General features: G+C 39.9%; 1 protein-coding gene across 11 annotated transcripts in view; it reads left to right on the forward strand.

Annotated features, from left to right (window-relative positions):
• Nucleotides 1–26,756, forward strand: part of PTPRM (protein tyrosine phosphatase receptor type M) — a 482,484-nt gene that overhangs the window by 89,492 nt on the left and 366,236 nt on the right. For 10 of the 11 annotated variants that reach the window (XM_083826617.1, XM_083826619.1, XM_083826620.1 and 7 more), the window contains one exon: nucleotides 26,312–26,434. In XM_083826617.1, coding sequence (XP_083682743.1) covers nucleotides 26,312–26,434 — 123 coding nt within the window. Of the gene's footprint in view, nucleotides 1–25,764; nucleotides 25,805–26,311; nucleotides 26,435–26,756 lie in introns of those variants that run through there. The other variant, XM_083826616.1, reaches the window with a different exon arrangement.

A 26,756-nucleotide genomic window follows, 5' to 3' on the forward strand; every position in this document is an offset into this window, starting at 1 on the left:
GAAGGTTACAGAACTGTGAGAAGCTGCTGAATAATAAGATGTGATGAAAAGGTCAGGAGAAAGAAAAGGAGAAAACTGTGCTCTGTATTCCTCTACTGTAGGGTACGGTAAAAAGGGGAAGATAAAGGCTGCTCAGTCTTTTTCTTGACTGGTACCACAAATCGACTGAAGCCAGACAGAACAAGCAGTGAATACAACTTATCAACAGGCTGTGGTCTTCCTGATTTTCAGGGCCTGGCATGAGAAGCGTGTTGGGTTGAAATCCAGTAAAAAATAATTAAAAGCTGTTAGGTGTCACACATGAGCTTTCTGGGTATTGCAGTGAGATGCTGGACTCTTACAGGGTGTGCAGGGTTTTTGTAATACACGTGAGGCATGCTGTATGGGACGTGGAGAAAGCCAGGCGTCTTGGGACGGCTGGCAGGGGAGGGTAGGCAGCTTCCCTAGCTCACTTTGCCAGACCTGTTTAGATCTAGCCAGCAGGGAAATGCTGAAGACAAATGAATACCCCAAAAATTTCAGCAGTTCTTTTGGCACATGCATTTACTTGACAGTCCAGAACTTGCTCTTTAATGCAATTGTCTGCTGCTTCTTTTTCTGGCTATGCTGTTTTTTTTTTCCTTTTTTTTTTTCCCCCTCCCTTCTCAGTATATAAGAGCTTAACGGTTTTCATCTTAAAGATAAGCTCTTTGATCATGAGGTTGTTGTATCATCAGCAATCCTTACATCACCTTTTCTCTGGATCAGTGAGTGTTGCATCCTTCTCTGCAGTACATTTTCTGCACAGAGGTATATTTTAACAAGAGCATTGGAGAGTGTCTTCCCTCAAGAGAATTTAGGGCCTGCGTTGGCCAGTAAACTGCAATCTAATCTGTCAGCTTAAAAACGGGGAAGTGGCAAGCCTCTGCTGCTCCTTTTTGAAAGGCGTCTACTGCTAGGTTGTGCGGCGTTACTCCCCCGTGGTGTATGCTAGGCATGGTCTGTCTTACAGACAGAGTCTCAGAAATATGCAGTTAAAAAAAAAAAAAAATCTCACTTTGGGATCTCGGTAGGACTGATAGCATCTGGCAGAGGTTAGGCTTGTAGAGGAAGAGTGGCAGGGCTGAGCTTGTACCTGATAGCTCGACTGAGCTCAGAAATAGTCAGACTGGTGCAAGGAGCCGAACGCAAGTATTTCACATTCATACATCGCTCATCAAGTTGAGGCAGTCTGGGACTACAGGGCAGCTAAGTAGGGACAGCCAATAACAATTGGTTTTTATTCATGCAATTCTCCAAATTCTCTTTAAACCTAATTCAGTTTTTCCTGCGAGTTGACAGTGTCCCCACTGCTATCAGAACGTGCTTTCAACTGCATGCATAGCTTTTGTCATCAAAGCGAAACACAGCAGGACAAGGAGGTATCATTTTGTTTAATTATTTGTTCAATGAATATTAACCTCTGTAAGGAACAGGAATTTGTTTAGTCAGGAAAAATTAGAATGGTGAAGGCACATGTCCAAAAAAAAAGTATGCTTCTACCTGCTCCATATGCCTTAATGGGAGGATGCTGAGAAATTCACAAAAAACTGGAAATGGGGCTTTAAAATCTATAGGAATAGCTCTTCGTACTTTAAGTATAGCATCACTACAGCTGCACTCTGTAATTACAATGTCACTTGAGAATTGCTTAACAATTTTGATGCTTTAAACCGTGACAGACGTAATTCTGAGCCACGTTATTTTAGTTCTGTGGCACTTACAGTGGTGCACGGCAGCTTGAGATTCCTGAATGTACATGGTTTTCTTAGCAATCAGAGGCAAAAAGGAACCACTGAAATGAACTGTCAAGCTTCCGTTAAGGCAGATGATTCAGATCTAACCTTCCACAGGAGGTGGTATCACTAGGGATGAATGAAGAATTCTGCACGATGTATTGCCAATTTCACAAGCAGGAAAACACATTATATTTAAGATAAAAATGCTCTTTGAAAGCTCCTGGCAGACTCAAAGTGACAATGTAGATTCTAGGCTTTAGGGTCTGCATCAAGATAGAAGACATCAGAATAAGAATCTGGGACAACATATTTAAGGAGAAACAAGATAAAATGAAAAGTAATACAGAACGAATTCGTCCCGGAGAGGTTTTTTTGCTCAGAAATCTTGTAAATGTCACATTTCACGTTTTTGCAAACTTTACTTAAAAAAAGATTCCTTGTGCTGCAGTGCGTGTAACTGTCAGGATGCATTTGTGAAGCTGTACACCTGTCAGTCAGACTGGCTCCCTGAGATTTGACAGAGCTACTGCCTCGTGTCTGCACTCACATAAACTTTTCATAAATCCCTTCTTCAAAGATCGAGAAACTTGCTCGTGAAGATAATAGTCTTGGTTTTTTTCCTTATTCTCTGAACTATCCATTCTAGGCTAAGTCCTCCTTCCAACTATGTTTGATGAAAACCTGCTGTGGAAGATACCTCAGGTTGGCTGAATCGTGTACATAATGCTGTTCTTCAGCTGTGTTAAATTATACCTCGCCAACAGTTAAAGTAAATACCCTGTAATTTTTGAAATGCATGGCACTTAGTCAAATCAAATCACTTTGCTTTCTTGGTTTTGTTTTCTTTTACGTAAGCCTGAGGGGTACATTTAAAGCCTGATGAGATTTTTTTTTTTTTTTAGACTTGTCCTTCACTGCTCTACCTCCATGGGTTTTACAGACTTTCTTCTGGCATCTGAAGTCAGAAGCTGTTTCTGTTCATCTTCCAGTACATCACTGTCAGGCATTTTAGAACAAGAGGAAATGGCTTCAAGTTGCACCAGGGGACTTTTAGGTTGGATATTAGGAAAAATTTCTTCACTGAAAGGGTTGTGAGGCATTGGAACAGGCTGCCTTGGGAAGTAGTTGAGTCACCATCCCTGGAGGTATTGAAAAGATGTGGTGCCTAGGGATGTGGTCTAGTGGTAGGTTTGGCAGAGCTAGTTTAAAGGTTGGACTTGATGATCTTGGAGGTTTTTTTCAACTTCAGACATTCTGTGATTCCATGATTTTGAGTTGCAGTAGATCACTAATACACGTGAAGGCATAGACTGTCTTTTTCTAAAGAAAAATCTCTGTATTGTCCATTTTCATTTCATAAACTCCTCCAAATTAAGGAGCTTAAGGCACATCAGTGATTAAATGAAGTACAGTCCTGTTGAAAGACATCACTCAAGGTATGCAGACATTCTTCCAAAATGCCACACTGGGAGAGCAAGAATACTGAAGGGGCTAGAAGTCAGATACATTCACATGCAACAATTATTGCAAGATAAAAATCCTTTGAAAAAGTAGATAGTATGGATTTTATTTTTTGCAGTTTAGTGCTCTGGGATTTTGTGTTATGCATTAAAATGACAAATTGTACATCCTAGGAGGCTCAGTGCAGGTGTTGTCAAAGAGCAGATAATTACCGAATGGCTGCTCAAGTGAAGTTTTCTTAGAAACTATTACAGTATACTTAGAAATATTTTTCTTGTTTTTCTTATGTTAAAAAAAAAAATTCTTTCATAAAATAATTTTTAAAATGTTACTTTGATGCCAAGGTAGGTAATAGCTCAAAAAAAAAAAAAAAGACAACTCTCCCCCCCCCGCCCAACCTATGACTTTCCAAGTTTTGATTCATTATAGTTTTCCTTCCCCCAGAGTTGTTCTCATATAGTGCTAATAACAAACATTTTTTTAACAGATAGAGGCTCAGTTAGTTTATTTAAAACAGAGATAGTAGCAAATATGTTAGTAGTAGCTACATTACCGCCATGCATTTGTTGTTGCTCTGAGTGCCAGGGGACTTCAAAACATTTTTGGCCTTCATCATCTTTACCATAATTGTAGACTGTAGTATTGTTCTGGTGGAGATACATTAAAACTATTTGTTCTTTGGATGTTTTTCATGAAACATGAGTGGTGAACAGAAAGCATGCATTGAAATTCAGTAATGTGCATAATTCATCTATCATCATTTAACAAATGGAAAAGACTAAGACACGCTGCCATCTATCACAATTATTTAACTACACTCTAGGGTGTGTTAAATTGTATTAAACAATTTTTGGCTTAACAGATTTGGAGATATTGAGCAAGTTGCATCTTTCCCATCAACTTACTGCTACTGTACAGTGATTTACAGTTTTGACATTTGTTACAAAACATTTAATTTGAACTAGGGATTTTTCAGAGCTGTTTTAAAAATGAACTTGCACAGATAAAGCGTTATGTGTATCTAGCACATAAATAGCAGCAACCAAATCTAAATTGGAAGCAATAGTATCATATGTCTAAATTGTCCTTCTGAGGTACCTGCATGTTCCCTGGATTAGGTAGTGGGGGTTCAGGGCCTTAAGGGGATGAAGTTTCCAGTTTAGTCAGTTGTGTCCAAAGTCAAGGAGAGGTCAATCCTCTTGCAGTCTTGAGAATATTCAACTCCTAAGTTCTGCATGTGCCTCAGTTTCTTTCTTGCCTTGTTGAGATGAGGAAACTATTGCATGTTGCTGGTATGGTAGCATAGCCAAACTAGATTTTCTCCCTTTTAATGAGAAACAACTTAAATCAAGATGAAAATCCAGTTAATGAAGTGCTTGCTGAGTAGTTTTCTAAATACTTGGCAACTAGCCATCTAATGAGATGGGTCATTCATTTGGTGAAAAACAGGTAATGTGTTTTTCTGAGTTCAGATACTCCACAAGATACTGTCACAGGAAAGAAATAGCGTCTCGTGAGCGCTGAAATCCAGGCCTTGGCATGCAGCATTTTAGAGCGAGTATTTGCTTCTGGACCATGTCCCTAATTGTGAAAGCGACTAGCAAAAATCAGTACAAAGTATTGAGAGGATACAAGAACAGCAGTGCTGATGGTTGACTCTACCGGGCGGGCTGCACCAGCTGTTGGACGTAGCCCAAATCTTCAGCTTATGGATTGACGTGTTGCAGCAGCGTTGCCAACTGCAGAGTTAAATCTTTGTCCTCAGCCCATCTTAACAGGATGTGAAATATGACAAATCTCAGCGCCGTCAGGATTTCTGCTTTCAACTGTTGGAATGTGGCTGCCGTCGTACCCAGTGTGTCAGCCTGGAGATCCTGCTCGTTGTGCAGAGCTGTGTCCCTGGCTGCCAGTCGGTGTAACTATGCTGGCGTGATTCAGCAGCGCTACTCTGCGCTGTCTGGCTTGGCTTGAACAAGGTCAGGACCTGCCCCTAGACATGCTAGAGGGAGCAAACTGCTGGGGAAAATGATCCCCTGGGGATTCTGCTGGGAAGCCGTGCTCAACACAAATCTTGTTTCTGAAATGTAGCTGTTATGTTTTCAAATGAGCTCCTAATTTTGAGTGTAGGGCTGAGGTTCTTGCACTTGAGCACAATATAGAAGTATCTCTACAGGGAATTTTATTTTTTATTTTTAAAAAGTGCAGAACTACAACTTGTGGTTATTGAACTCAGAGTTGTCTTTGATATATTAACTACATAAACTCAAATTAAGATAGCTTTGTTTCATTTTAATTGTAAAATGTCATCCTCATAGATTTACCTTGGTGTTGGTTTAGGGTTTTGCTGTACTTATTCTGTTGTTAAGTACCTACTGAATTAGCAACACCATAAATGTCTGTGAAACGCTCCTGTGCATTTTGCAGAAGATGTTTTAAAAGTTCTGTACTGCTTTCAAAATACCCATATAAATTCTTAAGCTACTTCCACATGGTGGAATTCTTAAATTGCTATAAATATTTTTAAAAACTATATTGTGTTTCTTCAATCCTTGTAATAATATGATATAAAATTAATAGTTTTAAAGCATTGGTTTTACTTTTTATTTTTAAAGAAAAACAACCTTTTTTTATATCTAATTGTTCCTTGTCTTATTTCCTGTCGTGAAGCCTATTGTTTGTAGAAGATTCCAAAGAGGCTTCCATTCCTAATCCAGTCCTTTTCTTCTTTCCTGTATTATCTTCTTTACTTTATAACACAGCACCATTATGCTGAGGAAGCACCACTGATGCTGTCTGAGATAGGAGGGTCAGTTACCTCCTCCTAATTGTTGTTTTCTCCACAGCTTTGTGCTATTGCCCATTTTCCTTGATTCATTAGTCTTTTTTTTTTGGGGGGGGGGGGGGGGGGGGGTATATCTTCAGTGCTTTCTTATGTTCCATACATGCACACCATCTCTAAATATTTGTGTTTCTTTTTAATATTCCTATTTTTTTCGGTGTTCTTTTCTTTCTTTTGCAGTAGACCCTTTTGAATGCCATCCTGACCACATGTATTAGTTATGGTGATACCTGCTGATGTTCCTTGGAATAGCCCATTTGAAATCCAAAGTCACATTGCCTGTTGTCGCACAAGAATACACGTTCTTCACACTGCAGCCTTTCCCATGACTTGCCTTCTTCACTAAAAACTTCTTGGTGTCAGCTTTTGTGGATTATCACATTTGTGTAAGTTTGCTGTTGGCTGCAACTGCATCTTTCTTCTCCCATTCCTTTCCTTATACAACGCCTGTTAACTTTACCTACCCACTACTCCAGGTCTTCTTGTAGCTGACTGCGGGCTATCTTCCATGCCTCCTAGGCAAGAGACTTCTTCTTTGTGCTTATCTTTATTCAAAAAAAAAGACAACATCATCTAACCCGACACTGAGATTATGTGCAAGTAATTAGTCAACTGATTAGGTGAGGGGCAGTGAAAGGCAGCCTAAGATGATACTAATTAGGGGCTTTTGGCAATGTAGTGAAAGATGAACAAAGATGATTAAGGAGAGATGGGCCTTAAAGGCAAGGATTTACAGTGTGTAGTAAAGGATTTGCAGTACAGAAGCTGTTGTTGATTTGCCATCTGTGAGAACTGCTACAACGATGTTAATTTGAGATGTTATCTTGGGCCTCTTTTCACATGTGACAAGGTGTGATAGTGGTGGGCCAAACATGGGGGGACAGCCCCTGAGTTGACCAAGGGAATCCAGCTGATGTAATCTTTCTGGATTTCAGCAAAGTTTTCAATACTGTTTCTCACAGTATCCTTCAGTACAAAATGTCCACCATACAGCTAAGAGAGAAACATAATGTGGTGGGTGAAAACTGGCTGACAGGTCCAGCTCAAAGGGTTACAGTAAATGGAGTTATATCAGGCTGGCTGCCGGTCTCTAGTGGGGTTCTGCGGGGCTCCAATTTGGAGCCAGTTCTCTTCAGTGTTTTCGTAAATGACTTCAATGTAGGACTTGAAGGTCTACTAAGTAATCTTGCAGACAACATTAAACTGGGAGGAGCTGTTGATTCTCCCAGTGGTCAAGAGACCTTGCAGAGAGATCTTGACAAATTAGAGGTTGGACAATCGCCAACAATATGAAGTTCAACAAGAGCAAGTGCTGGATTCTGCACCTGGGATGGGGCAACCCTGGCTGTATGTACAGACTGGGGGATGGGGGCCCGGAGAGCAGCCCCTCAGAAAGGGATTTGGGGGTTCTGGTCAATGTCAAGTTGAACACGAGTCACTGCTGTGCCCTGGCAGCCAGGAGGGCCACCCATGTCCTGGCACAGCACGGCTAGCTGGTCAAGGAACGGGATTGTCCTGCTCTGCTCTGCGCTGGTGCGGCCTCACCTCGAGTGCCGTGGGCAGTTTTGGGTGGCACAATGTAAGAAGGACATAAAACTGTTAGAGATTGTCCAAAGGAGGACTACAAAGATGGTGAAAGGTCTGGAGGACAAGAGGTATGAGGAGCGGCTGAGGCCCCTTGGTTTGCTCAGCCCAGAGCAGAGCAGGCTGAGGGGAGGCCTCATGGCGGCCTGTAGCTCCCTCACGAGGGGAGCGGAGGGGCAGGCGCTGAGCTCTGCTCTCTGGGGACAGCGACAGGACCCGAGGGAACGGCATGGGGCTGGGACAGGGGAGGGTCAGGCTGGGGGTTAGGGAAAGGTTCTGCACCCAGAGGGTGGTCGGGCACTGGGACAGGCTTCCCAGGGCAGTGGTCACAGCAGCAAGCCTGCTGGAGTTCAAGAAGAGTTACATTGGGTCTGCTCTAAGGAACCTGCTTTGGCAGGAGGGTTGGACCCGATGATCTTTCAAGGTCCCTTCCAACCCCTTCAATTCTGTGATACTGTGATTTTTGGTTGGTCCTGTGTGGAGTCAGGAGTTGAGCTCAATGGTCCTTATGGGTCTCTTCCAGCACAGGGTATTTGATGATTCTATGACTTAAATACAGATCTACAACTGAAAATTATCAGGGGAAGAAAATGATTTTAGTGTTAGTATTATGCTTTCTTTCCCTTAAGCAAGTGTCTATTATGCATGATTTTGAAACTGAACCAACATACATTCCTAAAAAATTGGAAGGTTACTACACAAACCAACAATAACAGAAATAAGAAATATGAACTTTGTATCATGTGTATGCTTTTGATTACTTTGTGGTTGTTTTCAGGCTTAGTTGAAAACTAAGTTCTGGGAAAAAAAAAAAAAAAGAAAAAACAAAAACTACCTAAGAAAACTGTAGAAAAATATATCTGAATGTAAATTCTGTGCAAAATGTGGGTTGCTTGCCTTGTAAATGAGACAATTTTCTGCAGAAGGGAAATTGCAGAGCTGATAAAAGTGGGCCTGGTCCTGTCAAGTTACACAAATCCCACAAAGGTCTGTAATACTCCCTTGCCTTTATCTCCTGGAAAGTATTCTCAGAATGTTGTGGTAGGACCAGGGGAGTCTGAGCTGGTGTAAGAGCTAAGGAGAGCATAGTGGAAAGGAAATACTTTTCCACTGTGAGGGTGATGGAGCACTGACACAGAGAGTTTATGGAGTCTTAATCCTCAGAGACCTTCGAAAGCTGCCTGGACATGCTCCTGGGCACCCTGCTCCAGGTGGCCCTGCTGGAGCAGGGCTTGGACCAGGTGACCTCCAGAGGGCCCCGCCAACCTCAAGCAGTCTGTGATTCCGCGTGTTGTAGTACTGTTAACAACTGTGGAAAAGCAGAGGTGTATTTTGTCAACTGTGGTTTATATTTTACATCTATAAAATAACCTTCTAATTAAAGCAAAACAAAACAGTAAAACGCACAGTGTAAATGGCCGTTCATTTTGTTATTATTACTCTCAATTTTAAAGAGCAAAAGCTTATTATCATATTTTCTCCAGAATGTTCCTATTGACAAAGTTTCCTGTCTCTGTGAGTGTTTGTTTAACCAGTTATTTACATCTTTTGAGTTCTGTTTTTGCAGCCCCATTGTTTGCAGGTCCATGCCTTTCTAAACAAAACACTATATTTTTTAGAACATTGCTAATAATTTCATTTCATAGGTGAGTGGTATTACAAAATTCTTTCCTTGAGAAAAAAATGAAGTGTCTGAAAATGGAAGGGAGCAATAAGGGTAGAAAGAAGTTCATTTTAAAGGGTGGTGACTTCAATGGTAGTGAAGACATTCTCTGTTATAGGTGGTTGTTTTGCATCAATATTCTTAGTGTATGGCTGAATATTTTCATGAAGTGTTTTGGACTGATATATATATCAGATATTTTATATCTTTATAAAAATAGATGATTTATTGTTTTATGTTGTCTTCTTTTTTTTAGGGAGAATAGATCGGATACAGAATTTTTCTTTTTCAGAATTCAGAACTCTTTTTTAGGTTAGGAATTGCCCAGTACTGTTCTCACTAGTGTTGTTGGCAATTACTTACTAGCATCATAAAACTGCATGTGTATATTTGTGTATATACTTATCATGCCAGTAAGACATTTTTTTTCCAGCAGTTCCTAGGTGCTTGTTTCCACTTCCAGAAGTAATGTTGACGTGGGAGCGGTAGAGGAAGAAATAGTCAAACTTATATGCAGCGTAATTAATTGCAGTAGCAGAATTGTTTGTTTTATCCTTGTGAAGAAGGGAGAAAAAGTGAAATAGGTTACAAAAACGGAGAGAAAGTGAGTGAAAGAGGGAGAAGGAGGAATGGATAGCTATGTGCATTTAAAAAAAAAAAAAGGAATTTTGTAGAATTGGTAAGGTAAAGCATTAAATGCAGACATTGATTCAGTGTAGAATAAAAGAATGGCTTCCTGGGAGTCAATTATGTTAAATACCATTAATTCTTTCTTGTTTAAGGTTGATCAACACAACATTATGGGAAATAGATGCTTTTTCAAGGTAACATGATGTCTTAAGATATGACATTTTACAAATATTCAATATTTTATTAGGTGTAATTGACATGTTGGTTTAGAAACTGGAATGATATAGAATCAACAACACACATCAAGTGTGTGTAAAAATCCTGGCTAATAGGTCTCAATAACATAATTGTAGTCAGTAATCAGTGTGATTATGTGACAGTCCTCTGAGGATTAATTTTAGATCTGACAGTGTTTAACCTTTTTATTAGTGATGAGGGAGAAATGTAGAATCATTAATGATAAAAGGATGCAGATGACAACAGGGCTAGTGCCATGGTAAGTAGTGATCAGAGAAGAGCTAAGTGATCTTGAAAGCTGAAGTGCAAGAAAGCACTGTATGTACTGACACAGAAACAAAGACGTGCATCCAGCCTAAAGAAACACTGTCAAGGAAACAGTGATTGAAAAAGACTTGGATGCCATGCTTTTTGATGTTAGATTAGAAGTATCAGAAACAGGAGGAATACTTGGCATTATTATAATGTCATTGGAATACCTTATTCAGCTCATGTAGCATCACAACTCATGAAGGACAACAGACTTGAGGGATTTCAGAAGAAGAACTGTGTTGAACCATTAACTATTTGGAAAGACACCTTTAGAACTCCTTGTATCTGCCATGAGAAACTAATAGATCAAATTTACAGGTCTGGGCCTGAAAGCATGTCACTGCTTATTACAGACAGCGGCTGTTTAATAATTGAGGGGACCCACTGAGTAGCAGACCACTAGAAAACCAAGCTTGAATGACTAAACAAATTTAGGTTGAGAATTAGGTAGAGCCAAATTAGGTACAGACGCCCTCCCTGCTCCAGAAAGGAGTGACGCATTTTGGTTTTGGGAAAACCTTAAGGGTTGAAATTGGATGTTCCTTTGATACAGATAGTCCCGATGTGCTATGGGAGCCGATGTCATTGTGAGGCCATTCTTAATACCCAGTGAGTGATTCGAGTGACTGGGAGAGATGCTTGAGAAACAGAAAGCAAATTTATTCCTGTCTTAAAGAAGGGCAAGGAAGAAGACCCTTGGAGCTACAGGCTAGTCAGCCTCACCTTGATACTTAGGAAGGTGATGCAACTGGAATCCTGGAAACCATTACCAGACACATGAAGGATAAAAGCATCATCGGGAGCAGTCAGCATGAATTCACCAAGGGAAGTCATGCTTGACCAAGTTTATGTTCTGTTCAATGTTTTCATTAATGATCTGGGTGATGGGGCAGGATGCACACGCAGCACGTTTGCGGATGACACAAAACTGAGAGGGGTGGCTGATACACTGAGTGTAAAACCGAGTGGGTTGTGCTGCCATCCAGAGGGACCTTGTAAGGTCGAAGAATGGTCTGACAGGGACCTCTTGCAGTTCAACAAGGAGCAGTGCAAAGCAGCTTTGCAGAAGAGAACCTGGGGGTCTTGATGGGCCTTAAGTTGAACTTGAGCCAGCAGTGTGCCCTTGCCACAGAGAAGGCTAGTAGTACCTCAGACCATTACCAGCAGTTGGAGAGAGGTGATCCTTCCCCTCTAATGCGCATTGGTGAGACCATACCTGGAGTATTGAGTCCATTTCTGGTCATTCCAGTACAGGAGAGACATTGACGTACTGGAGAGAGTTCAGTAAAGGGCCACATGTATGATGAAGTTCCTGGAGCGTTTCTGCTATGAGGAGAGGCTGAGAGAGCTGGGACTGTTCAGCCTGGAGAAGGAAAGGCTCAGGGGGATCTCATCAATATCTATAAATACCTGAAGGGAGGGTGCAGAGACAGTGGAGCCAGGCTCTTTTCAGTGGTGCCCAGTGGCAGGACAAGAGGCAGTGGGCACAAACTGTAGCACAAGAGGCTCCCTCTGAACATCAGGAAACACGTCTGTGCTGTGCAGGTGACCAAGCACTGGCACAGGCTGCCCAGAGAGGCTGTGAAGTCTCCTCCTTGGACCTACTCAGGAGCCACCTGGTCGTGGTCCTGAGCAGCCTGCTCTGGGTCAGTGGTCTCCAAAGTCTTTTGATTACACATTGTAGCAGTAAAATGTTTTTAGGCATGCAACTCTAATATGTTTATATTTAGTTATAATTTGTATACATGTACTACTGTGTTTGAAGGTCTGGTTCTAAGTTGAGCTTATTTTGATGCTGATAATTTCAAAAAAGTTTGGTCATGTTCTTGTCAGATGTGATTAGGTTATCATTGTTTTTGCCTCGTAACATGGCTGACAAAGAGCTTGTACTAAGGAGAAATGTCAGCTGTGCCATTTTCTTGTTGTTTGGTTGTGAATGCTTTATTGTTATTATCTTCAGTCTTCGGTTTCTTTATAGAAATGTTTTGAAGCCACTTGCCCATTTTGTGAAGATTAGTTTAGTTAAAACTAGATAATAAAATCCATAAATGCACTTAACCAGGCACACTGAACTGCAATATGTTGCAATATGTTGAAAGTGAATGAGCAAATGCAGGTGGCACAGTCACCCCCTCTACATTGTGGAGCACCCACTATTCCTCCAGGACACCTTGGTGCAGAAGGTGGTGTGTGACCATCTGATGTATGGACCAAGTGAGGGTGCCAGTGTCAATCTGTATGTTAAATAGTAGTAAACCTTCATTTCTTTCTTATTTTTGAGATAAAACACAAATATGTGTAGAAGTTCCAGTATTTTCTTTCCACACCCTGATGGACTGTCATTCACACCCCCTGGTGTGCACCCCACATTGCAGACCACGGCTATAGGTGATCCTGTTTGGGGCGAGGGACACAAGATGACCTCCAGCAGTCCCTTCCAATTTTAGCCCTTCTGCATTTCTGTGATTCCAGAGTCTAAAAGTGCTGAGAAGTATTTTACAGGTACATTTCAGTCAGTACCAAATTTGAGGTGATGATGTGGTTACAATTGGACTATTCTATCTAAAAGTTAAAAAAAAAAAGTCCCAGAAATGCTAAACAGATAAACATTATGGGGAAAAATCCACACATGACTTATTTTGTTGAACTCTTTCAAGTTAGTCTTACCAAATAATACTTCACTTTTCCAAGCTGTTTTGGTTGTAGCCTATCACTCTTGGCTCCAAACAGAGCAGAGAAGCTGCAGGATGTGCATAGGTTAGGCTGACTGAGAACAGGATAGGGGATGGCTGCAGTCCATGATCTCATGTGATGGTAGGAGAAATACCAAATTCTACCCATGAACTAAATTGGGAGCTAAAACCTGAAGTGATGCTCGAGTAGATTATGAAAGAGGAGACTGCAGTTAGCTCACTAACTCTGACATCTCTATGATTTAAAACATCTAAAATCTGTGATTGCATATGTTGCTGAAAGATGTACTCTAGTTCAGGCAGGAATTAATTATTTTAAGTCCTGAGGTCTGCACTGTACGTTGGGTTAGACAGGGTGATGACAGATTCATGTATGAATGTCTCGCATCCAGCTGAATTATCCTTGTACTTGGACTGCGTTGGCACTTGACACAGTTCTTAAGCAACCTTTGAATACTTTAGACCTATCAGCTAACTCAAAAAATAAAGGCCAAACAACTTTCGTTAAGATTCTCGAACACTTACATAATATACATTTAAATAAGGAGAAATTTGTTCTAAAAACTCAGCTGTTCATTGTTTTCTCTGCAGTTAATTAGAAGGTAAACTAAAAAGGATTCCTGAAAAATGCTTGTAAAACTATATGTGTACACATTGTATGTAACAGGTTATCTAATATTACCAAGATACTATAATAGTAAGTGGGCACTCTCAACCAATTAAGCAGAAAACTCTGAGCTAATATAACCTGTCACAAATCAGAGATAATGTCCTAATATATACTGTTTGGAGACACAAGCATACAACCTTTGGCTTTATTAGATTATCCTATCCTGAAGTGGACTTTGGCAACCTTCCCAATTGAGTAATGTACTGGGGTCCCATGAATATCAGATCCTTTTCCCAAAGGAGCAGAGATGTTTATCCCAGTGTTAAGACCTGGGCATAACATCCTTTTCATCGGGCCTGGAGCAGGAATTAGTAGAAAGCAAAATAATTTGAATCAAAGTGACTATCTTTGGGTTTGCTATTACTTGGGTACTGCAGTCACTCATGTAGAATAGAACAGAATAGTCTGCTTCGAAGGGACCTTCAAAGATCATCCAGTCCAACTCCATCCTCATCACTTCAGGGCTAACCAACGGTTAAAGCATATTAATGAGGGCATTGTCCAAACCTATCTTGAACACCAAGAAGTGTGGGGCATCAACCACCTCACTAGGAAGCCTGTTCCAGTGTTTGACCACCCTCGCGGTAAAGAAATTTTTCCTAATGTCCAGTCTGAACCTCCCCGGACACAGTTTTTCCATACATCCTATCATTGTTGACCAGGGAGAAGAGACCGGCACCTCCCTCTCCACTTCCTCTCCTTGGGAAGTTGCAGACAGCAATGAGGTTGCCTCTTAGACTCCTTTTCTTCAGCCTAGACAACCCAAGTGTCCTCTGCCTCTCCTGGTAGGATATGCCTTTCAACTGAGGTGCAGAACCCAGCTTTTTCCTTTGCTGAATTGCTTGGTGTTGCTGATTGTCTAATGCTCCAGCCTATCTAGATCCATCCTCAAGGCCTCATCCCTCCAGAGAGTCAGCAGCACCTCCCAGTTTAGTGTCATCAGCAAACTTGCTGAGGATGCATTCCGCTTCTGCATCCAGACCACTGAAAAAACGTGAAGATCATTGCAGACGTGAAATGATTTCCACAAGGTTAGAAAGCATCGAGCTTTGTGTGGCCTTGATTTGTCTTTTTGTTGCGGTACAACGTTTAAGTGAGTTTAGTACCGACGTAATCCTCGTATGAACAAGAATTGGAAGTAATTATTTCATCCAGACAGCGTAGTGGTAGTGCTCTGTTCTGTGTGGGAGATTCAAGAGTTCACTCCTTGGGTCACGTAAGCTTGGGCAGGTCAGTGTTACAGCTAGTTACAGTAGTGCTGCTTTAATACTCTCAAATGTGGGCCTCTTTTATAGTTGATCAGGCCTTGTGAAAATGTCAGAGGTTTCTAAAATTAATTATTTCATCTCCTTCTGGCAGGAGGTTATAGACGTGATGAATGAAATAAAGTATAATTTATTGCAAGAGATAATGACTAAAAATGAGGGGGAAAAAGCAGTAGCTAACTAACTACATTTAAAAATAGAAGGTTATTTATACTTGTAGCACAGGGAAAGCCTGTTGTGCTGCCTGAATTTAACAAGCAGACCTGGGATTCAGCCTTGGCGCTGCTAACGACTGGAGGCGTTATTGATGTAGTGAACTAATTACCCGTGTGATGAAGTTGCCTGCTGGAGGTTTTTGACTGCTTCATCACTGTGGCACCTCCTACAGGTTAATTCATTGAGCAGCACAGGTAAAGCCTCCAGATGGAGGTCCTGCTCTCTTTTCATCCAGACACACAGAGTTGTACTGACAGCAGTAACTAAACAGAGACGAATATTTTCCTGAATTATTGATCAAGTAGCTAGAGATATATCATAGAACTAAATGGTTTGGGATGCAGCTGTAGCCGTTCATAGGCACTGCAAGGTAAAAAAGCATACACAGTGGCTTTGAAAAGAAAAACAAAATGAGCAATAGCCTTTCTCACCTGAAGGGAAGCCCCCAGATAAAATGAGGAAAAGTACAGCAGAAAACCTCTAGATAAAAAAATAAGGTGAAAAGCAGAGGGCAATGCTTTGATTGGCAGGCAGGGCAGGGGCTGTGTGGGCTTCACGGTTTTAGTTCTATGTATAAAATCATTCTGTGGCATTTGTTCTCAAATGTCTCAGTACACACATTAAAAATGAGAACATAAACAGCTCTTTTCATTAGGTGATAAACTCTTTCACTATATTTTTAAGGAAAAGTACCATCTGTAATATAATAACCAATGGAATGCATACCAAGGTATCCTGTCTGTTTGCATCTGTCCTGTCTATTTATGAGGTAGAATATAAACTTCAGTATATTCTGTCCAAATTTGGACTTCTGATATCTCAAACAGAGGAAATATAAAATATGCATTATTAGTTTTATGAAAGTATTTTAAGGTTGTAGAACCCCTTATACAGAAATGCGTCCTGTTTGGGGTCTTTTTGACTGCATTATAAATCAGGAGCCTCTGAGACCAGCAGGGCTAATGCTGCCTTTGTTCTTTACTTAAAACTGGAAGTGTGTTGTAAATAGTCTGGATTTCTCATCCAAGCTTAATACGCTGTTATCTAACAGGATGCATTAAGTGTTCTGTTACAACTGCAGAACTCATCAAGCAAATGGAAAGATTACCCATGAAATCAAGCTTCAAACTTTTATTTTCTCACAATCAACGGGAAAGTAATGCACGTTGGATTTATAATGATATTGAGATTGACTGCTTAAATCCTTTTTAAAGTTCAAAGCTTGAAACAGATTGTGTGTACAAGCAAACCACAGTAGAGTTTTTAAGCAGGGGCTTGTGATAAAGAAGTGAAATTGGGTTTGACTGAAATGGCCCATCAGTCCCATATGGGTTTAGCGGGAAGATTTCAGGCTCAAAAAGACAGTGCTTTGGAGAAGCATCAAGCATTGGTTTCACATCACCTGAGATTGCTCTGTGGAGGCTGTCTTCTGGGAGACATAAAGACAAGAGGCTCATTAAAAATGAGCAGCACCAGGGAGGGTGATTGAGCTTCAAGTACACTTGTGGTTTTTTAGCTTGAAGAGTTTAAAGGTGAAAATACATTTTAAAAGCTCAACTGGCAGATGAGGAGAATGCTGTCTGTCAGCTTTCTCAATGAAATGCCTTTATATAGAGATAAATACCATAGTATAGTGTTTTTTTTTGACAACAGGAAAAAAATAAAACCAAAAACTTGCTCAGCTCAGAATGTCCTGATGGTTGGATGAAATGATAATTAATCTCTCAGCTATCAAAACTGAATTTGATAAAATAGATTGTCTTCAGTCCTACTGGCTGGTAACCTCAGAGCCAATATTAACCTTCTGAAAAGTTGGGGAAGCTGGAGAAGAAATCTTGGGGCTCACTTCAAGGATAATCTGCGTTGCACTAGCAATCTAGCTGTGGTATCTTAAAGTTTGCTTTAGACCCCTCAATTTAGAGCTGAACATTTACTTATTCCAAGACTCTGAGCCACTTTGCACGTCTGTATTTATTGATCTTAGAAAAACAATAATACTGAGCTTTAAAATGAGAGCTTAGTTTACTCGCTGCTTGCCCTGATGTAAGCTGGCACACTGTGCTGTTAATGGGTACAGTTACAGTAGTTAGCAACTTTCCTTTTTCTTGTAGTTTCATGGCATGAAAATTAGCTGAAAGCTGATTTGTGTGTGAAAACAACTGTGTCTTTTGACAACTCCACGGACAAAAGAACAGTGGCTGCTTACCATGTTGCTTGTTCATGCCTTCCTCTAAGCACATCCATTACAACGTTATCACCTGGTAATTGGAAAAAAACTTTTGGGGGAATAATTGAATTGTATATTAATGTCTAATCAAGAACCACGGTGTTGGATTTTAGTAATTCCGTAAGAAAAACAGTGCTATTTTTCAAAATTATTAAAAAGTACCTTAGTGGAAATCAGGGTGTGCTGGGATCAGGATCTCGCTGGCTGTGTGCATGGGATGGCCGATGGCGGTGGGGCCGGCCTAGGTCAGGCTCATTGCCCACAGCTCTTGGGTGGAAGAGGCCTGGAAAGGCCTGTCTGCCTCACAGGCTGAAAATCTAGCACAGCGTTTCCTGAACGGATGTTGGGGAATGGTCTGGTGTGGTCTCATAATCAGTCTTGATGATTGTATGTTACTTAGGTTATGCCGTGTTTCCATTAAGGTGAAGTGTAGGGGTGAGGAGACCCTTTATGATGATGGGCCTTGGATGCGAGGTCTGCATTTCAATCCCTTCCTCACAGCTCCCAGCTGGGAACAAGAAAAAAAAAAAACAAAACGAAACATAAAAACCAGAAAGACTGAATATCCCCACCCTGTTCCTTCCTTCCTTTTAAGTTGCATTTTATTTCATCTCAGATTTTCCAGTATGTATGTTTCTTTCTTGAATCTCACCTGTGCAGTTTTGTATTGTTTCCTGCTTGTACAGTTTGGTTTTGTTTCCCAAGTGCCTTCCCCCTCCCTTCCTCTTCCCCTCTCATGGGCAAAGCCTTCATGGGCAGCTCTACCGTGCTGCATTGTAATGGCGTACAAAGCTGTGCTCAAGTGAGGTAAGCAGTTCTTCAGGTAACCAGTTACCAAAGCACAATTAATATGGAGCTACTGAAAGCAAAAAACTTTATTTCCTATTGTTGAAGTTTGCCCATCTTCAACAGATTGGTACAACTGCTTTACGTTGCGTCATGTGTTTTACTGTGGTTTTTCAAAACAGAGATGTAATTTCCAATCCATTAAGAGGTACAGCATGTTAACTTGTAGAAGACAGTGTTACCTTCTGCATGTATTACTGCAGTATGTACGTCTGTTTCCCACCCTCCCAGTATGGCCTTGCTCTTCTCCATTCTAAGTAAATGGGGAAAAAATAGCACTGCCAGACCTCTCTCCTGCAGAGCATCTCCTTGCTTTGACAACCCAGATGACTGAATGCTTTCATACGTTTCATAAATATGAGGCCTTGTGCAATCCTAGGGGGTAGTGATAAAATAAATTAAGTGAATACGATGGTATAAACTATTTGAAAGTTCAGTTGCATTTTTGTTTTTCTCAGGAAGCTTATTCCAGCACCACAGTATCTTTTGAATTTTTAATTCTATGAGTATGAGAAAAGGTTTCTTTTTTCAGTTACTTGTAGGTCAAAGGTTTAAGCTGAAACATTTCAGGGAGGTTATACAAGTGACTTCTACGTTTTGAAGCATAATTTAGTCATGTATTTGTAATAAACAGCATGCAAAACATATGGGAAGTCTGCCTTTTATTTATTCATCTTGGTAGTGGCTTTGACCACAGTCCAGAATTTCTGCATGTTTCCAAAGCACATGTACATGACCCATCTCCCTTTTGAAACCAGTGTGCCCAGTTTGCTCATTTTAATAAGCTACACGTATTTGTGGCTTAAGTATATATGTTACAAATTGAACTTATAATTGTTCTTGAAAAGCTGTTTCAAAGTACTTATTTAATATTCTGTGGAATCTTTTTTTTATGAGGTATCTTTCTTAGAATTTGTCATAGTGATATTTCTTACACGTATAAAGTGGATTTTCTGATCAGGAGCTTGATTTAAACATTAGATTAATAATCAAAAAGCTATAAAATAGTCTATATAAAAGGGAATTAAAACATAAAAATTAAAATAAGTAAATGATTTATCCACAGCTGCCGCAGTTCCTTTGTACAAGGAATATCTCTTTTAGTATTAACATGGCTCGGACTAGAAGAGCAGCTAGTAGTTCTAATGCTCAGAATAACATCCATCCTTACTAATAAAGCATAAAATCCAAATGACTTTTGCAAACATACTTGTTTTAATAATACCTTTTGAACAAAGGTTTTCTAAATATATTTCTAAACAATACTATTCTTTCTTTATCAGATTGATTGTTTGATAATTTATTTTGGTAGACATTTTCTAATTCTTGACAGCTGCAGCAGGGATATAGTTCATGTATGGGAGCGTGCACGTGCACTTACCAACATAAGCCATAGCATACATTAAGAAAAGCTATCAATAATATTGGAAAATTAAGTATCCTGACATTAAAAAAAATGCCAGAAATAAGTTTGCTCACTAAATGGTAATTTGCACCCATTTTCCCATGGGCCTCATAAATATTCATTGACATAAAAACAGCACAATCATATCGATATTCTTTGCTTTCACGAGATAGGTGGTAATTGTTTTAGGAGCATTATATTCAATATTTTGTCCTTTATCCTTAGTGAGTGGTGTCTGTTCCTATGTCTTGGTATGTAAAATGAGTTTAAACGTGCATTTTGAGAGGAAATTGTTCTGTGTTTCAGGGCTTTTCCATAAAGAGTCTGGGAGTCCCTGTTTTGAATTCTCAATATCTGTTAGGCAAGTGTACCTTTGTAGAAAATGTTTAATTTGGCTAAACTTGGGTGGGTTTCCAGGGGAAGTTAGAACTGACAGATGTCTTCCTTAAAATGCAACTTTGCTGCAGTAACCTGTGTCACCAAAACTGAAATGGTTTTGGAGATGTTTGTGTTGATTCAGTTGCTGTCAGGTAAGTGGAGGGAAAAGAGAGAGAACAATTGTAAATGTTTTATGAACATACGTCAAGTTCTTGAAGTCTCATAAAATAGCAACTTTAAGTGTTTATCTGAAACTTTTTTTTTCCTGTATCCTGTCATTACCTGCAATACTGTGGAAATTGGGTCCATGAATTCAGGAGTCTCAAAAATTCTTCAGCCACCTTTTGCACGTATCTTAGCACAATTTAGAATCATTTTCCATCTGTTATTCTCCCTTATGCCCAGAGTTAATATCTGGTCTTTCTTAGTTGCAAAATACATCCTTTTACCTCATCATCTTTGCTATAGCTCATGAGATTTTTTTCCTCTGCCTTTTCCAAAACCCTTTCTGAGCACAGCCACAATTAGAAAAGCTCTTTAAATTGTAAAATCTGCTTCTTCTGGTTCTCCCCCCTTCCCCCTACACATACACGTTTTTTCCAACTCCCTGGCCAGTAATTGGATAGCAGCATTGTTTTACAGCTCCAAACGCTTGCCTTTAGTATCAGGCCAAAGCTCAGTGTGCTTCGAGAGGACGTAAATGTTCTGTTTTAAAAGGGATTGTTTCCGCAGTGGAAAGCTGCCTGGCACAGCCTGTCCAGGACACTCCGGTGGCTCTGTGGCACTGCAGATATGTGGCAGCCCTGAGTGCACGCTAGGGGCATGCAAAGACGGGTTGGTGCTGCTAGATATCTCTGAGCTAGCATGTCTGGAAAGTCCTTCTAATGTGTAATGCTGTTATAACTGTTGAAAGGACAGGTAGAGCCTTTTTTTTTTTTTTTTTTTTCTTTTGTGAGGATCAACCCACAAAGCAGATAGCAAGGTTGTTTTATCCAGTTTTTAATAACTTCTTAAAAGCTTCTGTTTGCATAGCTGTAGTTATTTTACTTGGAACTTTATGGGCTCAACCATTTATTGGTTTCACAGAGGTGAACAGTTTTGTGTTGGACAATTTTTGTCTTCACCCTATCTTTGACAAAATTATTGCAGCAGATGAGGACTGTTGTACAGGTTTATAGATAGCACTTTCAGTTTCTTATGTGAAAAATTGTCCCGATTCCTACCCTTGCTTTCTGTGTTAGCCAGTCTATAATTTATTTTCCACTTCAGGATTTCTCGTCCACCTCCAAAGGAGCTGTTTTTTTCCCTCTGGTTTGATGATTCGACATCTAGGGACCCAGGTCCTTCTGCTCCTACTCCTGCGCTTCTCCCAACAGCTTTAACTGTCAAGATATGATAACATGCCTGAATGCCATGGTTGCCCCAAAATCTGCAACTCCAAAAATCCAAAAGGAAACGTGAGGCAGCATCACCATCATTTTCTTGTGCAACGTTCGCTAGGTGTCCCTGCTTGGCAGGGGCATTGGACCAGGTGATCTCCAGAGGTCCCTTCCAACCTCAACCATCCCATGTTTCTGTGATACCTAAGCAGGGAGTCCCGAACCAAATGTCTTGGGGCTGAAAGCTGACTCATTCACAGTTTAGTCATGCTTATTGGCTGTGTTTTGTCACATTTTTCAGTTCTTTGCCTGTTGGTCTGCCTTGGTGTGTTAACCCAGGTAGCGCTTGGTCCCTTGCCGTTGGGCGCGCGGGTGTTCACCAGGACAGGAGGTGATGCTGCAGGCTGAGGGGTGGCAAATTCACCAGTGTGGCACCAGCTCTGCTCGTCATGCACAGGAAGAGAAGATCCATTGCTGTGTAGGAGATTAATCGCCTAACAGGAGATTAATCCTTCACTTCTCAGTCAAAGCCCCTGGATACTGCATGTGTTTGAGACACCCAGCTCTCTAATCAGATTTCAAAACCTTTAATTCAGCTTCAGAGAATAGCGGCGTTGTACTTAGAGTATATCGACCTAAACACATTGCCAGTATTAAAACACAGAAGCAACAGAATTTGTAATGCTTATAAAATGAGATGAAGTAGAATACAAATAAAATGATTCAGTAAACTCAACTTCTGAGGTCACCTATTATACAACAGAATTCATGGTACTCCAGCAGACCAGGAGCCATAGTTTTCTTGCCCTTTTTTTTTTATGGCAATCTAAAGACTGTCGTGTCTGGCTTAGTAGGCCTATGCTAGTAGCACTTATACTAATAAACATTACAAGTTTCAGCACTTCTACATTCGGCAGCAAATTTTTCATAGAAACTTCAAATTGATCTGACATCTTTGCAGTACATAAGACCAACAGAAATAAAGAAGTGTCCAGAATTGAACTTTTTCTATATTAGTTTTTGTCAATTAATCCAAATTCTTTAAGAATGCTTCATAACACATATCTTATTTATACTTTGTAACACACAGAGTACTTTGAATTAAACTTGATTCACATTAGGAAAAATATTGTATGTTCTTTATACCATTTAATTAGCTGTTTTCATCTTAAATTATTTTCCTGGTTGAAGCTCATCAAGTTTTCAAGATATAAAGTAATTTAACCCTATAAAAATAGAAACATACAAAAATGACTACATTTGGATTTTGGTGTAGTTATGTTGAACTGGCTTCAGTGATAGTTAAAGGATGATTGCATTTGAAAGAACAGTAGGTTGTAATATGTTGTGTTGCATCACGTACATTCATCAGTTCAGTTCCTCCTAGGAATGAAAAAATACCTATAAAACAGAGAATAAGCCAAAAGGATCTTCACAGGCTACGTATCTCCTGGGTTAGTTGTAAATATTTCAGTCAGTCTAAAAATCATCCTTTAAAATACAGTTTTGTTATCCAAAGTGTAATGACAGTGTAACGTGCAGGGAAATTGCTTAGCTTGATTAAACTGTATAGCAGACAATATGTATTTTGATTGGTAAAATAAATTCTAATGATTAGCAAAAAAAAAAAAAAAAAAGAAAAGATTTTCCAAAGTATTCTAACTGATTAACAACAATCACCTCTTTTGGCAGTAGCTTGTGTTTCAAAGCAGTGCAAACCATGGGGGACATTAAAAACCTTTGATAATTTTTCAGATTTTACTGTCTCTATGTGGTTAATGTTTTATGAATTTGAAGCCTTGTGCAGTAAGAGCACGGTGACTAGCAAATAGGCAAAGCACTACAGAAGAAAGCAGGAGGGCACAAGTAGATGCAAATGTAGGGTGTGCAAATGCTTTGTCTGGTTTGGAAACAAATTAGTTTCATTTGTAAGGGAGTAAAAGTGAGAGTCAGCACCTTCAGGAGGAGACATCAGCTATTTGAACTTGGTGGTTACTCTGTTGTTACCTGGCTAAACTGGCTAAGCTTTGCTGTTGTTGTTCCAGGTAGATTTTTCTGTGTTGCTTTTAGTTTAGTCTATAAACTTATCTATAGGTACTTCCAACACTATACCTAACCATGTATACTAACTTAATCTACAAAACACTTTCCAAAAAGTCATGACTGTGCAAAGCCTTCATTAGTATTCATCTTCTCCTTGGCTTGGCACCTGTGACATTCCAGATTGTATGTACGTTGATCGATCCATTTTGATTACCGGTGGTAATTCTTGTTGTTATAGTTCGGTTGGTAGTCGTGGGTGCAAGTGGCCTAGGAACAGAAGGAGGAGTTCAAAAGTTCCTCCAAAACTATTCCTGGAGCAGATGTGAAGATTAGATACCTGTTTTGAGGGAGCTCTAAGGTAGTAAATTCACAAATGTTCGAAGGATGTAAATGGCAAAGACGAAAAAAAAAAAAAGAAATCCTGACAGTGATTGAGCTATAAACTCACAGGAGAAGGGAAGAAAAACAAGTGATGAGAAACACTTTGTGTTGATAGACAAATATCCAGACAAGTAGCACTTTCCCATCATCCATAGTTCTATTTATCCGTTGTTTTGACATCTGCGTAACTAGCGAGGGGGGAGAAGCCTTTAATAACCATGTGGGATCACAAACCCTTCCCTTTTCTCCACTATTGCACATTTTGCAGCACTTGGCTCAGATTTTGGGTTTGACCAAGAAAACACATTACACTTTTTTATGGCTTCTTAGTGTGATGTAATGAAATAAGGGAGCTTTTATGTAAATTCACCAGCCCTGTGTTTGAACTGTGAACCCAAATCTATGCTTGATTAAATTAAAGTATATGTTTTTTTGCAAAGCTTGACTATGTTGTGCTCTGTATAACTTGGTATTTATTTATGGCGTGGTATCATTTGCAAAACCTTTGCAAGGAAACTACCTTTTTCTTCACCTGTGGTTTGATTGTTTTTCTTTTATAAAAAACACAAGTCTGTCTGCAAAAACTTAAATTTTGCCTTTATGTCTGAAGCTTACCCTGTGGCACATTTTAACTGTATCAAGTACAATTTATGCAGGCATGAGAACAACTGTGCGAATGGCTGCCCAAAAGTCTAACCCTTCCCCCTGGAAATGTTCCAGGTGTCACTCAATGTACTACAAACATACCTATTTTATTTCTGAATTGGTTTCATATCAGGAGAGAGACAATTTCTGTCTGTTCTTACCATTGAGGTGAGGTGTCAGAGTGTGGAGCTGCAAGTTCCTTCCCGGGTTTTCCATTCCCAGTGGGCTCACTGATTGAAACCCGTGCACCTGCACGAGTATGGAAAGGCAGTAGCCAGAGGTGCTAATTTCCCTGACATACCTCGAGCTAATGAAGACTTGCTATAGAAAGACGTTTTAGAACAGAGCACGGTATAGGATGACCTGTATCCAGGCTGACAGGGCAAATGGGATATGTTCATAAAATTAATTCCCATTAAAGATTATATGCGTGCTGAGTGCTTGTCATAAATGTCAAATGTAGTCGAGGAGTGTCTGTTAGGAAGGCTGGGCGTCAGTTAGGTGAAGGTTGTCAGGTAAAACGATATTTTGGTTTGCATTATCGAGCTTTCCTGATAAGGTATCCTCCAATGCCGTTCATGCTCTAGGAAACTTTTGGTTTGCAAAGTCTTTTTTAAAGCTAGATTTTGTCTGTTTCCTATTTTAATAAGACTTGGCAAGACTAAGCCTGCTGTTTGTATGGACAGATAGCAAGATGATGAATAACCCTGAAGCTTAGTTTTGTTTGAACAGCTGCAGTATTTACTTTAATATGGGCTGAAAGATCCATGACTAGGGTTATATTTGTTTTCCTGGATAGGAAAGATGTCATTCTTCACTGGAGTGAAACATCAAAGAATACACAGAAAACAGGGTATTGTAACCTTGCGTTAGTCTGCAGCTAGGGGAGAAAAATTTGGGAAAGCTGGGCAAGTTTCCATGTGTACCAAAGGAAAAAAGCAAAGTTTCTCTGTGTTCTTGTGGGTAATGTTAGATTCCAGTGCTCTAAATTCTTGAGATTAGATTCATCCTTGCCCTAGTCTGGGATACTGTGAGCTCTTATAATGTGTTATTCTTTTCTAAATTACTTAGAAGAGAATGGGGAAGTGAGAGGAAATAATGCTGTTTTCTTTCAGAGTTTGAGTCTGTGCATAGATCGGTGTTTTAAGATGGATGTGCTGCATTGTCCCCAAGGTGCTGCTAATCCCACATGAGCCCGGAGTGGCTCCTGTTTGCAGCACAACGCGATACACCTGGGAGCCTTCCCTTCCTTGAAAACCAACATAAAGGAATGGGAGCTGATGTCTCTCTACTTAGGTTTTTCTTCTAAAATGTAGATTCTCAGACATGCGATAGTTTGTTTTTCCTGAAGAATGCTAATCATTCCGTCTTCTAATGTTCTGAGTTTGATTGCTTTTTATTTTGCTGGTTTGGTTTTGATACCTGATGTTTGTATCTTGGGAGAGAATTTCTTTGCAGTTCTAAGTTTAGTCTTTCACCCTTGAGATTTTTTTTTTTCATGGCAAAAGGTTTTATACCCTCTCAGAAAGTGATGGTTAATAAATATATGATTGTTTTTATTACAGTATATTAAAAAAATTGCACAACCTATATTGAATTCTGTTGAATTTGTTAGGATGAGATTCATAATCTGTTACCTGCATGCCTTGTTAAATTTTTATCTATGTGTTTGTTTCACAGGATGCTGTACTTTTGATGAGCCGTTTAGCTCCTGTGGCTATAGTCAGTCGGATGATGATGATCTTAACTGGGATCAGGTGAACACGCTGATAAAGCCCTCCTCAGATCAATGGATGCCATCTGGTTGGTCTTTTATTTTACTTTTTTTTTTTCTCTCTTTGATATTAGCTTATGCATTTACTCAGCATTTCTTGATAGTGTTATTATTAGAATGTTACTTTGCCAAAATGTGTTTAATTGCAATACCTAAGTCTTCAGAGTGAATTTTATGATGGATATTCTGCAATGCAAAGGTTTTCTTTTGCTGTACGGTTTCTAGCATAAAGGTTAGAAAGTAGAAAGAGAAACCTGGCGTCATCAGGGAAGGCAGAAAGAATACAAAATGATGCTGTGAAAATGAAGATGTAGCAGTACTACAACCAGGCAGACAGGACTATATAACAGG

Source organism: Anser anser, assembly GCF_964211835.1.
Source record: "Anser anser genome assembly, chromosome: 2".
NCBI lineage: Eukaryota > Metazoa > Chordata > Aves > Anseriformes > Anatidae > Anser > Anser anser.